Source organism: Hypomesus transpacificus, chromosome 4 (genome assembly GCF_021917145.1).
Source record: "Hypomesus transpacificus isolate Combined female chromosome 4, fHypTra1, whole genome shotgun sequence".
Classification (NCBI taxonomy): Eukaryota; Metazoa; Chordata; class Actinopteri; order Osmeriformes; family Osmeridae; genus Hypomesus; species Hypomesus transpacificus.
In genome coordinates, this window is record NC_061063.1 from 7,491,409 (window position 1) to 7,505,937 (window position 14,529).

General features: G+C 44.0%; 3 protein-coding genes across 4 annotated transcripts; 2 read left to right on the forward strand and 1 right to left on the reverse strand.

Moving 5' to 3' along the window:
• The first annotated feature begins 254 nt into the window (after positions 1-254).
• Positions 255-3,833, forward strand: LOC124467424 (mucin-2-like). The gene is made up of 5 exons (XM_047019706.1): positions 255-308; positions 397-1,440; positions 1,651-1,887; positions 2,884-3,300; positions 3,420-3,833. The coding sequence occupies exons 2-5, from the start codon at positions 412-414 to the stop codon at positions 3,831-3,833; spliced, it is 2,097 nt and encodes a 698-aa protein (XP_046875662.1). The 5' UTR covers positions 255-308; positions 397-411.
• A 460-nt stretch (positions 3,834-4,293) lies between these two features.
• msto1 (misato mitochondrial distribution and morphology regulator 1) lies at positions 4,294-10,147 on the reverse strand. Its single transcript, XM_047019117.1, has 14 exons — positions 9,900-10,147; positions 9,460-9,589; positions 9,228-9,297; positions 9,070-9,145; positions 8,774-8,831; positions 8,473-8,623; positions 8,221-8,335; positions 7,797-7,931; positions 7,504-7,656; positions 7,239-7,367; positions 6,414-6,598; positions 6,100-6,204; positions 5,886-5,998; positions 4,294-4,984 (listed from the first exon to the last, which is right to left on the reverse strand). The coding sequence occupies exons 1-14, from the start codon at positions 9,981-9,983 to the stop codon at positions 4,737-4,739; spliced, it is 1,752 nt and encodes a 583-aa protein (XP_046875073.1). The 5' UTR covers positions 9,984-10,147; the 3' UTR covers positions 4,294-4,736.
• Positions 10,148-10,760: 613 nt separating this feature from the next.
• Positions 10,761-14,306, forward strand: tmem79a (transmembrane protein 79a). Of its 2 annotated transcripts, XM_047018834.1 has the most exons (5): positions 10,763-10,923; positions 11,256-11,956; positions 12,227-12,412; positions 12,583-12,805; positions 12,922-14,306. In XM_047018834.1, the coding sequence occupies exons 2-5, from the start codon at positions 11,461-11,463 to the stop codon at positions 13,112-13,114; spliced, it is 1,098 nt and encodes a 365-aa protein (XP_046874790.1). In that variant the 5' UTR covers positions 10,763-10,923; positions 11,256-11,460; the 3' UTR covers positions 13,115-14,306. The 2 variants fall into 2 exon arrangements, with proteins under 2 accessions (XP_046874791.1, XP_046874790.1); XM_047018835.1 differs by lacking the exon at positions 12,227-12,412 and having other exon boundaries at positions 10,761-10,923.
• The last annotated feature ends 223 nt before the right edge of the window (positions 14,307-14,529 follow it).

Below are 14,529 nucleotides of genomic sequence, written 5' to 3' on the forward strand. Positions count from 1 at the left end.
TCTGATCTTGTAAATCTTTGATTCATGAAACTCTCTTCTTGGTGTGTGGTGTTTAAATACACCTGCAACTCAAATTGCAAGCCTTTTGGTGGTAAAACTGGCAAGTCCATTGAGGGGTATAAAAGGACCAAAGATTGAACCTGAGTGCAAGTGAAGGAGGGCCCAAGCAATATGACTGGTGATCTTGAATGTATCGTGTTTACTTGACATTTGTTTACTCTGAAGGTCCACAAGCGCCGGATGAATACAATGTATCACAATTGGCGAGTAGTGATGCTTTGTTTGTGAAGTTTTCACAAAAAGTAAAGGTAAAGGCTTTATTTAAACATACTAGATTTTTTTTATTACCAAACTATTGAAAACATCTAATCAGATTGCATGTTATCTCCATTTCAGACAGAGTACGACGGTATGTCCCTGCAACTTGTATATCAGAACTTTGCTGGAGAGATGTCCACTGTGAAGATATCGTGTTCCTCCAGACATCCCAAGTCAAGGCGTTTCACAAGAGAGGTTGATGAAACTTTTTTGGATCTTTGGGATTTTCAAGACATTGCACCATACATTCAAGATGAGACCAGCAAAGCTCACTCAAGTTTTGAGTACTATGGTTTCCGGGATATGCCTACAGCTCCTTATGTTCCTAACTTGGCACCTCAGACTACAAAACGAGCACAAACTGCCCCCACCTGGCCATCACTGACCAAAACATTTCCTACACGCTCCCCTGCCCCAAATGTCCTAGACGATGAGTTCTGTGGTTTCCAACAACTGTTTGATATTCCTTGTGTTCCTGCCACAATATCACTGACTAAGAAACCAGTGCCAACCACCACCTCCACTATGCCACTGACCAAAATACCATCTGCCATGGTAGAGCTATTTGATTTTGAGTACTATAGTTTCGAAGATATGCCAACAGCTCCTTATAGTCCTACCTTGGCACCTCAGACTACAAAACAAGCACAAACTGCCCCCACCTGGCCATCACTGACCAAAACATTTCCTACACGCTCCCCTGCCCCAAATGTCCTAGATGAGTTCTGTGTTTTCCAACAACTGTTTGCTATTCCTTGTGTTCCTGCCACAATATCACTGACTAAGAAACCAGTGCCAACCACCACCTCCACTATGCCACTGACCAAAATACCATCTACCATGGTAGAGCTATATGATTTTGAGTACTATGGTTTCGTAGATATGCCTATAGCTCCTTATGTTCCTACCCTAGCACCTCGGACTACAAAACCAGCAACCGCAAGGCCAAGAGAAACCAAAACTCCAGACTCTACCTGCGTCCCTGCAATAAGAATACCAACATTTGAGTTCTGGTGTTTCCAAGATATGTCTACTGTTCCTTATGATCCCACTATCTCAATGCCGGAGCCCACCACCACCACCACGACGACAGCGGAGCCCTGGACCACCACCACCACGACAGTGGAGCCCTGCACCACCACCACCACGACAGTGGAGCCCTGCACCACCACCACCACGACAGTGGAGCCCTGCACCACCACCACCACGACAGCGGAGCCCACCACCACCACCACGACAGCGGAGCCCTGCACCACCACCACCACGACAGCGGAGCCCTGCACCACCACCACCACGACAGCGGAGCCCACCACCACCACCACGACAGCGGAGCCCACCACCACCACCACGACAGCGGAGCCCACCACCACGACGGCAAAGCCCACCACCACATTAATATGCCATGCCATTCCACCGTCAATCACAATGGATCCAGAAGATCTTGAGTTCTGTGGATTTCGAGAGGTGCCAACTGTTTCTCCTAATCCTACCATAGCATGCCCAACAACCATGCCACACCCCGCTGAAGGAATAGATCCAGAAGATCTTGAGTTCTGTGGATTTAAAGAGGTTCCCACCACCACCACGACAGCGGAGCCCACCACCACCACCACGACAGCGGAGCCCACCACCACCACCACGACAGCGGAGCCCACCACCACCACCACGACAGCGGAGCCCACCACCACCACCACGACAGCGGAGCCCACCACCACCACCACGACAGCGGAGCCGACCACCACCACCACGACAGCGGAGCCCACCACCACCACCACGACAGCGGTGCCCACCACCACGACGGCAAAGCCCACCACCACCACGACGACAGCGGAGCCCACCACGACGGCAAAGCCCACCACCACGACAGCGGAGCCCACCACCACCACCACGACAGCGGAGCCCACCACCACCACCACGACAGCGGAGCCCACCACCACCACGACAGCGGAGCCCACCACCACCACCACGACAGCGGAGCCCACCACCACGACGGCAAAGCCCACCACCACATTAATATGCCATGCCATTCCACCGTCAATCACAATGGATCCAGAAGATCTTGAGTTCTGTGGATTTCGAGAGGTGCCAACTGTTTCTCCTAATCCTACCATAGCATGCCCAACAACCATGCCACACCCCGCTGAAGGAATAGATCCAGAAGATCTTGAGTTCTGTGGATTTAAAGAGGTTCCCACCACCACCACGACAGCGGAGCCCACCACCACGACAGCGGAGCCCACCACCACGACGGCAAAGCTCACCACCACCACCACGACAGCGGAGCCCACCACCACCACGACAGCGGAGCCCACCACCACGACAGCGGAGCCCACCACCACCACCACGACAGCGGAGCCCACCACCACGACGGCAAAGCCCAGCACCACATTAATATGCCATGCCATTCCACCGTCAATCACAATGGATCCAGAAGATCTTGAGTTCTGTGGATTTCGAGAGGTGCCAACTGTTTCTCCTAATCCTACCATAGCATGCCCAACAACCATGCCACACCCCGCTGAAGGAATAGATCCAGAAGATCTTGAGTTCTGTGGATTTAAAGAGGTTCCCACCACCTCCACGACAGTGGAGCCCACCACCACGACAGCGGAGCCCACCACCACCACCACGACAGCGGAGCCCACAACCACGACGGCAAAGCCCACCACCACCACCACGACAGCGGAGCCCACCACAACGACAGCAGAGCCCACCACCACGACAGCGGAGCCCACCACCACATTAATATGCCATGCCATTCCACCGTCAATCACAATGGATCCAGAAGATCTTGAGTTCTGTGGATTTCGAGAGGTGCCAACTGTTTCTCCTAATCCTACCATAGCATGCCCAACAACCATGCCACACCCCGCTGAAGGAATAGATCCAGAAGATCTTGAGTTCTGTGGATTTAAAGAGGTTCCCACCACCACCACGACAGCGGAGCCCACCACCACGACAGCGGAGCCCACCACCACGACGGCAAAGCCCACCACCACCACCACGACAGCGGAGCCATGCCCCACCACCACCACGACAGCGGAGCCCAACAACCCCACCACCACGACAGCGGAGCCCAGCCCACCACCACCACCCACCAGCCCACCACCACGACAGCGGAGCCCACCACCACGACGGCAAAGCCCAGCACCACATTAATATGCCATGCCATTCCACCGTCAATCACAATGGATCCAGAAGATCTTGAGTTCTGTGGATTTCGAGAGGTGCCAACTGTTTCTCCTAATCCTACCATAGCATGCCCAACAACCATGCCACACCCCGCTGAAGGAATAGATCCAGAAGATCTTGAGTTCTGTGGATTTAAAGAGGTTCCCACCACCACCACGACAGCGGAGCCCACCACCACCACCATCACGACAGCGGAGCCCACCACCACGACGGCAAAGCCCACCACCACATTAATATGCCATGTCATGCCACCGTCAATCACAATGGATACAGAAGATCTTGAGTTCTGTGGATTTAAAAAGATGCCTACTGATCTACCATAGCGTTTGAAACTACAAAGCACCAACCACAACAGGTGCACCAATCGTAACCATTACAACGTCATGTTGAGAGACTACAATACCAGCAGGACCTGGTACCCCATACTCCTAATTTTCACTACAGCATATTCAATATTTTGACCCAGCATTGTAACACAAATAAAACAAGGTTGATCGACCTAACAAAGTTTTGACTTGCATTGTACCAAATTTAATTTAGATTTGTCACCCTTTCAGTACAAAGGATCATGGTTTTCTTGCCTTTGTGACCATCTGGTGACCTGGTGTAGCCAGAACAACTTGGAGCTCAACACTCTTAAGACAGTTGAGTTGATTGTGGATTTCAGAAAGAGCCCAGCCCCACTCATCCCCCATCATCCTGTGTGACTCCCAAGTCAACACCCAGGAGTCCTTCCATTTCCTGGGCATCATCATTTATAAGAACCTCAAGTGGGAGCTGAACATCAGCAAGGGATTTTTTTATTAAGGCCATTTATTTACAGATGCTTATCTAGTTTCTTGCATGCAAAGACCAGCCTTCTCAGTTTATTGACATCTACAGCATCTGCCCTTCCTTCATCGATACTCTTCCAGTCTCATCTGTTGTTTTTTTGGAGTTCATTGCACTTCTAAGACAATCATTGTCCATTTCTCTCATTCTAATATAAATTTTATAGGAAGGCCCCCCAGACAACATACCTGTCAAACTGTCTTTTTGAAACCAGGTTTACCTGCCTCATAAGGTACCTTCATCTTCAGGCTAAATGGATGTTTAGCTACTACATATTTATATATAGTATAATAATGTATTTATACTTGTGACAGTACAAATAGCCAACAACATTGAACATTGACACCAGTAAATGACATTCAGTTCTCAGTAATGCAGTAAGCAACAAAACAAGGCTAGTCATCTTCCTCAGACGAGGAGCGTGTTGCACTCTCATCACGATAACAGCGGGCCAGGATGCGTAGTTGTTCCAGGGACTCATTGAAGTCCCCAAGCTCGGTCCCTTGGGAAAGGAAGTTGTGGGCGACTCTACGAGGATCTATGGAGCTAGCGGAGCGCTGCAGCTCGGATAGCCAGGGACCCAAAGCTGGGGTGGACTGGAGGGAGGTCAGGACAGGGAGGGACGACACCCCAGGCCAAGACCCTGTAAGAGAGTATGTCAGTAATGCTAATGAATTGAACCCTCCTACAGTCCTGGGGGGGTCAGAACAACCTGATTTTCAGTGTAACTGAGCACAATAAAAAAAAAAAAAAAAGTTGATTGCTTTAGGGTCAATGTGACCCGAGAATCCTAGTGATATGGGCTGTACCAGTTTCATGTAAGAGATTAGACTAAAACCATAATTTGTCTTTTTATTTTTTATTAGTGCATGTTTGGATTAAAAGGATGTTGGAAAGAGTAGTTACTCGGATTTTGTATTCAGTCTTAAAATTGACTTGTCTTGATTGAAGCACAAAAAAAAGAACATTCCAATGCACAAACACATTGGGCAATCTAGATGTTCATGGTAATATTAACAACCTTGATTCATGTCTAATGTCATTGGGATTACAATTTTTTTATTTTGACGTTAAGGGGCACTAAAGAAGAAAACAGCTGATATATTCTATAACTATTTGATTGTATTCTACAAGGGGTGGGGGGAAAAATGTATGTCTTCTAGCGATTCACAAAAAAAAAAGTGTGAACCTGGTACCCTTGGTTCAAATCTCACTCAAACCAATTGATAATTAATTTAACTGATATCAGTTAAGTAATAGATTTAATTTATATTTTTTACATAATTTTTGTTGTTAATACATTTCATTTAGGCATATATTGAATACAAATTTGATAAAAAATCGTGAATTGCGATTTTTTATCTAATAGTGACCAAGAATCGCATCGAATCGTGAGGTACCTAAAGATTCCCACCCCTATATTCTACACTTATAGCGTAACATTGTTCCAAATTTTACGTGTTCAACGGTTTAGTTAAAGGATGAGACAAACTGGACCCCGAGTAGGTAATGGGTGTTAGTCAAACAAAGGTGAATGTACTCACCGCCAGGGGGATGTACTTGGCTTTGTATTAATCCGTTTTTAGCCAGAGATTGGCTAAATATCTGTGGGAATGGTGATGTAAGTTTACTGGGGCTGGACACAAGCTGGACTGCTCTGAATAGAGATAAAAAGGAAATAAATGTTTAAGGGGACAATATGCGGTACGTATCTGTAGGGAAAAAAGTGCATGTACATTTGGGTTTAGGGTGACTCACAGAGGAGTTGTGGGGTAGTAGGAGCTTATATAGGATCCAAGGACGTCTTCTCCATTGCAGAGGCTATGCAACGGAGTGGGCAGCTGGGTGCTTGGGGTCAGCGAACTGGTGAGCAAACATAAAATCAGAAAAACAACCATCGATCAGTGATTAATAACTCCCTGAGTGCCCTGAGACCTTTCAGTGTTTGTTACAGTCTAATTGTATGTATATCTAAATGTATCCCTTTTGGCATTATCAACAAACACTACTTTTATAGATTACAGTGTTGTAAAGGCAAGGTAAAATGCAGCAATGCCCCAAGAGACCCTCACCTGACTAAGCTCTGCCCCTCTAAGCCCCTGAGCGTCACTGATTGGCCAAAACACCGTCCGTCGCCTAATTCCGGGCAAGCTGATAGGGGTTTCCAAGGCAGCCCATCAGAACACTCCATCAGGGCACTGGGTAGACAGCTGCCTTGCGCCATGGGAAAGGGAATGGCACCATGAGCTGCAACCACCTTAAATAGCACACCATGTCATGTCACACAGTACGTACATTTAAAAAAAATAAAGCATTTCATTGCACTCTTATTTGAGTCTTAACAAATAATTGTGTGCATGGCATAACCTTCTTAACCCTTGTGTTATCTTCGGGTCATTGTGACCCACCGTCGTATTGCGGCAACTTTACCGGATACAAAAACAAAGTGAAGCATTTTCTTTTAACCGTCAGGCTGTCTCAGACCCCCCACATCGCAAAGGTTAAAAGAAAATGCTTTTTATTTGTTTTTGTATTGGGTAAAGTTGTCGCAACACAACGATGGTTCATTGTGAACCTTCGGGTCATGTGACCCGAAGATAACACAGGGGGTCAGGTGGCTGAGCGGTTAGGGAATCGGGCTTGTAATCAGAAGGTTGCCGGTTCGATTCTGGCTGTGACAAATGACGGTGTGTCCTTGGGCAAGGCAATTCACCCTACTTGCCTCGGGGGGAATGTCCCCGTACTTACTGTAAGTCGCTCTGGATAAGAGCATCTGCTAAACAACAACCTTCTGATTAATAGCCCGACTCCCTAACCGCTCAGCCATCTGACCCCCACATAACCTTCTTAAGGTTTTCACACTGCATATGTTTTTTGAAGGAGGGCTCATCTCTCACCTTCCTCCCAGACACGGCCAGCGCATCAGCCATCTGCCCCATGGTGGTGTTGTGCCTCAGTCTGTAAGGCACAGTCATGGAGTCCAGAGCTAGAGCCAGGACTGCACTGGAGTGGTACCACAATGTGGGCTGTGACAAAGAGAGACAACAGAAAGGAAAAGGTGCATCAGGTTATTGGAACAATTCATGTCATATCCAGCATCTGTTTTCAACTGATTTAACAGGGTGACAAAGGGGAACACCTTTAAAGAGGGGGTTGACCTACGTCGTAACTGAGAAGGGGGAAGGTGGTCGGGGAGGTGGGTCGTCTTCCTAACCCGCCCCTCAACGTCAAAGGGCAGAAAAAGGAACTGTGATTGGCCATGTTGATGGTTCCTATGGCGTTGTTCATAAGGTGGTAGACTTCCTTCATTGGAGTCTGTGTATTGGATTAAGGACAAATAATTATAGCAAATTTACACAATTGGAAGAAACTGGCATATAATGAGACAATACTTATAATGAAGGAATAGATCTAATGATCTGTTCTGTCAAATCACATTTGTCAGTTTCACTCACTGAGTCTCTGTAATTTACTGGTGCAAGTCCCCAGGTAAGAATGCCCCTCCCACTGTAGGAGTCTTGCAGCATCTCAGTGACCTTTGAACCCAGCCCTGAGAAGCCATCTGAAAGGTCGCACAGCACTTGAAACCCCTGAGAGGGACAGGCATCAAGATGTCGAAGAGGAAAGAGTTATTGCCAATGTCATAATAACAGCTAAATAAAATAAGTTATGAAATGTCCACAATGTCCTCACACCCAAAAAAGATAAGCCTGCTTGGTAGCTGTTGCTTGCAATGTGTTAAGAATGTCATTGTTCAAAATGAACTTGAGTTATACTGTACACTTTGAGATCTATACCCTCTAGCAACAAAAACAGCATACCTTGGATCAGTGCAGGGCCCATTTTTGGTGATTTGTGATTCAAAGGGTGAACAGTTACCTGTAGGTAGTCACATTCTTCCACAAAGAAGTGGAGTTTATCCTCCAGATCATCCAACACTGAGCCTTGCAGTAGAGCCTCCCCTTGGCCAAATGCCTCTAGCCGATGTGCTTCCCTGGACACATAGGTTCAAGTAATTGCCATGTACATTTTCCATGTTTGTCTGTGTGTGTTCATCTCTTCAAAATGACTCAAACATATTTTTCACATCAGACTGTGTCCCACTTCAAACCGTGAAGGTGTTGCTCTCACCCATCATGGTTGTACTGGTTGATAACCAAGATGGTGCGAGGATGCAGGTGGATCCTCAGGAAGTCTGACCACACCCGCACGCTGCCCTCCAGTCTATAACCCTTCTGAACTTTCTCCAGACGGCTGTTCACTGTATCCATGGCAACTGCCCCTGCATATAAGTTAGTGATAAATAATACAATGTGTCTGTGGTCACGTGAGTGTGAACTCAATTCTATCATTGATTGTTTACGCTAATGTAAGATATTTATCAATATGAAACAGTAAAACCTATATTGAAAGGTGGCTGTCCGGTGTTTACCTGAACGTTGCTGCAACAAAGATGTGTCAAAGTCAGCTTCAGCCAATATCTCCCCCTTCTGGACACAAAGAACAAGAAATCATAGATCTTCAATAGCAGCCTGGGGGCAAAATTCAGGTCAGAAACACAGTAGCTGCAAATTCAGCCCTTATGGCTCCCAAACTCTAGTTAGAAACACTTCAAAACTTATAGGAATGTATGCAAAATGGTGATGGCCTCACCTACCTAGCTACTAATCATGAAAACAGATGTATAATTTCATCACAAAATATCATATAACTAAACATTACACTCACATCTATCTTTTCCAGGTCTTTGAGGAATGAGTTTTTTGATGAGGGGCTTTCTTTGTGCATCATCACATTCCCTTTCCTGCAGCAGGGAGATACGAAAACATATAATGATGCACGACACACACGCATCCATAAGTACACACCCAACACACACACTATACCATGTCAAGGCAGTAGGTTCTCTCCCGGTTTCATAAAGGCATCCTTCCTGTCGTAGTGTCTGAAGACTTCCTGAAAATCACAAACATGCAGACAAGGGTAGTTTCCAGTACCTGCAGCAGCTATGACCCACATTTTAACCTAGAAACATTAATGAGCAGATTCGGTTTCCTGAAACAACGTGTGCTGTAAGAATCGTCCATCCACTAAAGTTTAAGGGAGGTTACAAGTTACCTTTTAGGTCCATGGAGATGAGGCGTGGCGTGTAAGTGACATACCCTCCCAGGGTCTGTCCCTCTCTGAACATTTCATTACACTGTAGTTCGCTAGGGGGCGAGTCTGGGTCGTATGACAAAGCGGCATCCTAATTCATTACAAAGGAGGGTAGCCTGGATCAGAAAGATTGCTCCTTCATATGTAAAATGTATCATTTTGCGTTATTTACACGTTTTCAAACATATTTGCTAATATCGTCATGCCGTTACTTTTGGTAGCTACTGTACACAACACATGCTAAGTTAACAAACTATAACTGTATAGCCTATGTCACGAATAGCTAGCTAGCTGACCAGCTATCAAGCTTTGTGTCTGCGGTTGTTCCTTGCATTTTTGGTTCATGCTAGTTCTACAGACAGTCGTTACCGTAACAAAAGCTAGAGTATAACGATACTTGCTTGTAAATTCCACCAATGTGTTCCTACAAAGTTGGAGTAGTGCCCTAGTTGAAAAGTGATCACTTCTCTACAAAAGCTACCCATACTTGCTGGAACGAGTTGTTAAACTAGGCTTGCAATTACGATTTGTGATATAACTAGCTGACTGTCTAACAGAGTATTCGTCTGATTCATTTAAAAGTTATTAGAACAAATGTATGAGGATGCCCCAAACGAAAACATGACAGCATTGCCAGATCAATCTAACGTGCTGCTGAACAGTTAACTATCTGGATCCAACCCTCGCAAACTGTTAGGCGTCAACTATTGGATAGGATAAGGAGCTTTCAAAACAACTATTGGCTATACGAAATGTCCTCGACAATGTAGAACACAGTGTAACCAAACTACATAGAGACGGCTGTGCACCGCACATGGGTTACAGTGGGCGTACAGAGCCTTTTCGGACCAAAATAAGTTAAGCGTTAGACCACATGGAATTGTAAATAAAATATTTCAATTTGTAGCGATTTACTTGTCGAAAATTCTTCTAAATGTAGGCCTATTTGTTACGCCGGTGTTAAACGTTCGCAAAAGCACACATTATGGCCAGTGTGGCTGTAGCTGTTGTTTCAAAAGGGGAACGATTTGTTCACTGAAATAGCCACATGTAATCTCTACAGTGCAGAATACACAACGCAGTACGTGTCGCAGTTGCATTCTGGTTTATAGGATTAAAGGAGTTAATAAAATAAACTTGCTGGCATTAACATTGTAGCATTCACCCTACAATGAATTTTGAGTGTAGGATATTAATTCACGAATATAATAAGTAAACACAAAATAATAGGCTACGTCACTAGGGGTGGAGTCATGAACAATCAAGTCTTCCCAACAATGATTTACCTGTCGGTGGCCACACCTGTTCAACAACTAAGGTTACTTTTTCTTCCGAGTTCCTTATTTACGTCGTCAGATCAAAAGTCATATTCTTACTGCTTACTTTGAACTTCTCTGTTTACTTTTTCTGCGGCGAAAAACCACGGTAAGTTCACCGACTAGATTGTTTTATTATGTCCTAAATATTGTAGGCTACATAGGCTAGATTTTTTACCTGTTTTGTTGGTTCACAGATTATGAGTAACTGCCCACATGAAACGTACAGTTTAGCGTATTATATCCGAATCAAACCATGGTTATCGACATTCATGTGCTTTTCGACATTTTGTTCCCGAAAGAGCCTGTTCGTATTAGGAAATTAATATCGCCTAATTTTAGCATGTTATGAAGACATCATTATAACAATTTGCTATTAGCATTAGACCAATACTAGTTCAAGCACACACATAAAAAAACAAACATATTTCTTTCCTGCAGGGAAATCAGATCAAGCCTGTGGAGATACACTGGTGCAGAGATTATGCAGATCTAAATCATTGAGGACAGCATACTGAGACATGAGAGGATAACTAATATAGCATTCCTTAAGGTTTTCCCTGAAGTTACACCTTAGGCTGCATGTAAATAGCCTGAAACAAATATAAACACACGGTATACTTGTTGACACCGTTCTCTCCATTTAATGTCTGAGCAACAAATTGGAAACCCAGAGAGAGGTAGCAATGAAAGACCTTCGAACTATGAAGCCAATGCAGAACCTCAAATCCCTAGAAATAGTCAGGATGGTTCAGAGCTCCAGAGCACCGCTGAAGAAAAGGAAGAAAAGTGCCAGTCAGAAAATAAGGCCAGATTCAAGTGGAGAGAAAGCATGCCAGAGGGAGAGAGATGGATGAAAGACGGTGTCGAGAAGATGGGAGAACACAGTGACGGCAGTCATGGATCAGTTCCCGATAATCAAGACATGAACCGTGATTACCCAGAGGACTGGACCTCAGAAAAGGAAGCACCGTTTTTTTCTCCGCAAGTCAATATAGTGTGCCCTTCATGGAAGCAGGAGCTTCCACAAGAGAATGAGGAAGAACTTCCGGAGAAGCGTCCCCTGATGGAGCCACATACGACCACAATCTCACCAGTGCAATACTATTCTGAGTTGACAGAGGAGGACGACGACTTCACATGTAAGTCATTATGGTTTTTCTCTCCTGAATGATGTCATCTATGTTCTGTAGGCAAAGATGGATGAACAATCAACTTTGGATACTTAACAGTGTAGGCACCCACAATGCTTTAAGTTATGTCATGCTCAATATAAGCAAATGTAACTGTACTAGCAGATTTTTAGCAGACAAAACATTTTAAAGTCACATGATGTAATTCTGGCTAGCAGCAAGTGAAGTGATAACACTTAACTGGTCATTTCTAATGTTTATATTTATTCTTCTGTTTAGACATATGTGACAGTGACAAGCTGAAGCTCAGTGTGGGTGTTGCTGTGGCTGCACTGCTCTTCCCTCTGCTGGTGTGGGGAGGCTATGCTTTCTTGCCTTTCGATGCCCCATTGCTCGACAGTGCCCCACTCAGGCTTGTGTACACACTGCGCTGCTCCTTTTTCGCTATTGTTCCCATTATGCTGGGTAAGGTTGTTTTTATTAAAGCTATGTTTTTGGTTTGTTACACATTACAGTAGGATTTGTATTATTATCAGTGTATACTGAACTGGTATCAGGTTACCCAAGCTAGCTCATTAATGTATATTTTCCCTCCCTCCTTGCTCGTGCTCAATCTCTCGCTCTCTCTCTCTCAGGTGTTATGGTGCAAGGGGTGGCTCGGTTGCGCTATGGTGCGCTGACCCCCCTGTATGACGGGAGGGTGGAGAGCAGGGAAGTGTTGGTGCACTGGCACTTCGTCAGCGACTCACTGGCCCTCTTCCTCTTCTACTTTTTGCTGTTGGCTGTCATGGCCACATACATCAGCCAGGACTTTCTAAAGATAGTCCCTCTGTTGACTATTGTCTTCACTTTTGGCAGGTGTGTGTTTTCATCTTTTGTCCATGTCCTTATACGGAGGTTGTGTGTGACAACTTTTATTTTGTGCAAGTATGATATTTTGCCATTCTCACTTTGTTCTATCCCTTGTTCTGTAGGTTGATTTACTGGGTCTGTGTGTCTTTGGGCAGCAGTGTGAGAGGTTTGGGATTTGGTCTTTCCTTCTTCCCTGTGCTGGTCATGCTGGGAGCCAACCTCTACTTTGTCTGCTCATCACTCAGAGAAGGGGCCATCTTTGATGTGGCCCCGCCCACCACTGCCCCACCTCCCAGGCAGAGATGGTTTGGGTGAGGAGTGGCGTTAAAAGGAATGTCCTCAAGAGGAAAAATGTGGGTGAAGTGTAAATGAGTCTATACAGCATTAGAAATACTGGGGTTAAGGGGAGATGTTGCCAAAACACGCCAAACAACTATGATAATGTTTACTTGGTTCCAGATTGACTGAAGGCCTTTCTGGATTATTCATGTACTTCGGTATTGTAACAATAATTCAACATGCTATTTGTAAAGTAATTGATAAAATACAGTGCCATTGTTTTTAAGAGTGGTGAAGGAAATTAATGCTGAAATGAACTGATAAACGTGAATGAATAATGTAGATCACAACTTTTCAGATCAAACTTTCTTATGATAAATGTACAATGTAGTGTACATAGGGAATACGACAATACAGAAATTTCACATTTATGTATTTCATGTGATTTTTGTATCTCTATAACCATTGTCATGCTTGTGGCTACACACAATTGAATTACAATTTCTTACGACTGAATTTGTTTTATTTTGTATGCTGCTATATAAAACAGATTGATGAAGCCATAAATTCAATAAAGCAATCAGAGGGTTTTGCTTTTTTATCAATTTTAAATGATGACAATAGAATATTTCACTCAATTTGTCTATTTAATATATAAAATACGGTAAAACATACGCCAAAAAAGGATAAGGTTTCAAGGGACTTGGATACTTTGGTACAACAAACACTTTTTTGTAAAAGCGGTATAGAATTTTAACATATCAGTGCATACTTTGTATATGAAAATATACACAAAATGTATATCATTCTCAAAAACAACAAAGTAAGTATTTCTTACAACAAAAACCCAAAGAAGATAGCGGAACACAATATATTAGCTATACTTTATCTTGTGTATTTATGCTACATTTCTTCTGAGATATTTTACTCATTTGTGATGCATGTTGTTTATTTCTACTGTTTATTAACATGATTCTTTTTAAGTTTCTTATCCCATGCTTGTTTATTTTCAAATTAAAAATTTCAGTTTCCATCATTTTATAAATATATTCTGTCTTAATTTAAATTGCACCATCAACTGGGTATTTTCCTTCATTGCTTTTGCTAATACCACAATGACTGATCGTGCAATTTTAGTTGTATCATAGAAGGAAACCAGTCTGTATACAATAAGGTAGATTAAATAAAAAAGGTTGGCTATTCTACACAAAATAGCTGAAAAATAAGAGCTTCATCATAATAATAATATTATTATTACTAGTAATAAGACAATTTTTTTTCTTTTACCAGCACAAATAAACACTTGAAAAATAGTGAGATAAAAAAACAAACATTGTACACAAAAAACAGGGTTGTGGATATTTCATTGCTCATATAGATTGTCTTGAGACTACATTGCTAGATTGGAAAGAGAAAGCTATTTGTACATTAACAATGTGAAGGCCAATCTA

Excerpts from the sequence above, each read along its gene's own strand:
- LOC124467424 (XM_047019706.1), top strand. The coding sequence starts at position 412 with ATGTCCCTGCAACTTGTATATCAGAACTTTGCTGGAGAGATGTCCACT. Across the intron at positions 1,441-1,650 it reads GGACCACCACCACCACGACA|CCCACCACCACCACCACGAC; the intron begins GTGGAGCCCTGC and ends ACGACAGCGGAG. Across the intron at positions 3,301-3,419 it reads CGGAGCCCACCACCACGACG|CCCACCACCACGACAGCGGA; the intron begins GCAAAGCCCACC and ends ACCACCCACCAG.
- msto1 (XM_047019117.1), bottom strand. The coding sequence starts at position 9,983 with ATGGGTAGCTTTTGTAGAGAAGTGATCACTTTTCAACTAGGGCACTAC. Across the intron at positions 9,298-9,459 it reads CATCTCCATGGACCTAAAAG|GAAGTCTTCAGACACTACGA; the intron begins GTAACTTGTAAC and ends TGTGATTTTCAG. Across the intron at positions 6,599-7,238 it reads TGGCCGTGTCTGGGAGGAAG|GTGGTTGCAGCTCATGGTGC; the intron begins GTGAGAGATGAG and ends GTGCTATTTAAG.
- tmem79a (XM_047018834.1), top strand. The coding sequence starts at position 11,461 with ATGTCTGAGCAACAAATTGGAAACCCAGAGAGAGGTAGCAATGAAAGA. Across the intron at positions 11,957-12,226 it reads GGAGGACGACGACTTCACAT|ACATATGTGACAGTGACAAG; the intron begins GTAAGTCATTAT and ends TCTTCTGTTTAG. Across the intron at positions 12,413-12,582 it reads TATTGTTCCCATTATGCTGG|GTGTTATGGTGCAAGGGGTG; the intron begins GTAAGGTTGTTT and ends TCTCTCTCTCAG.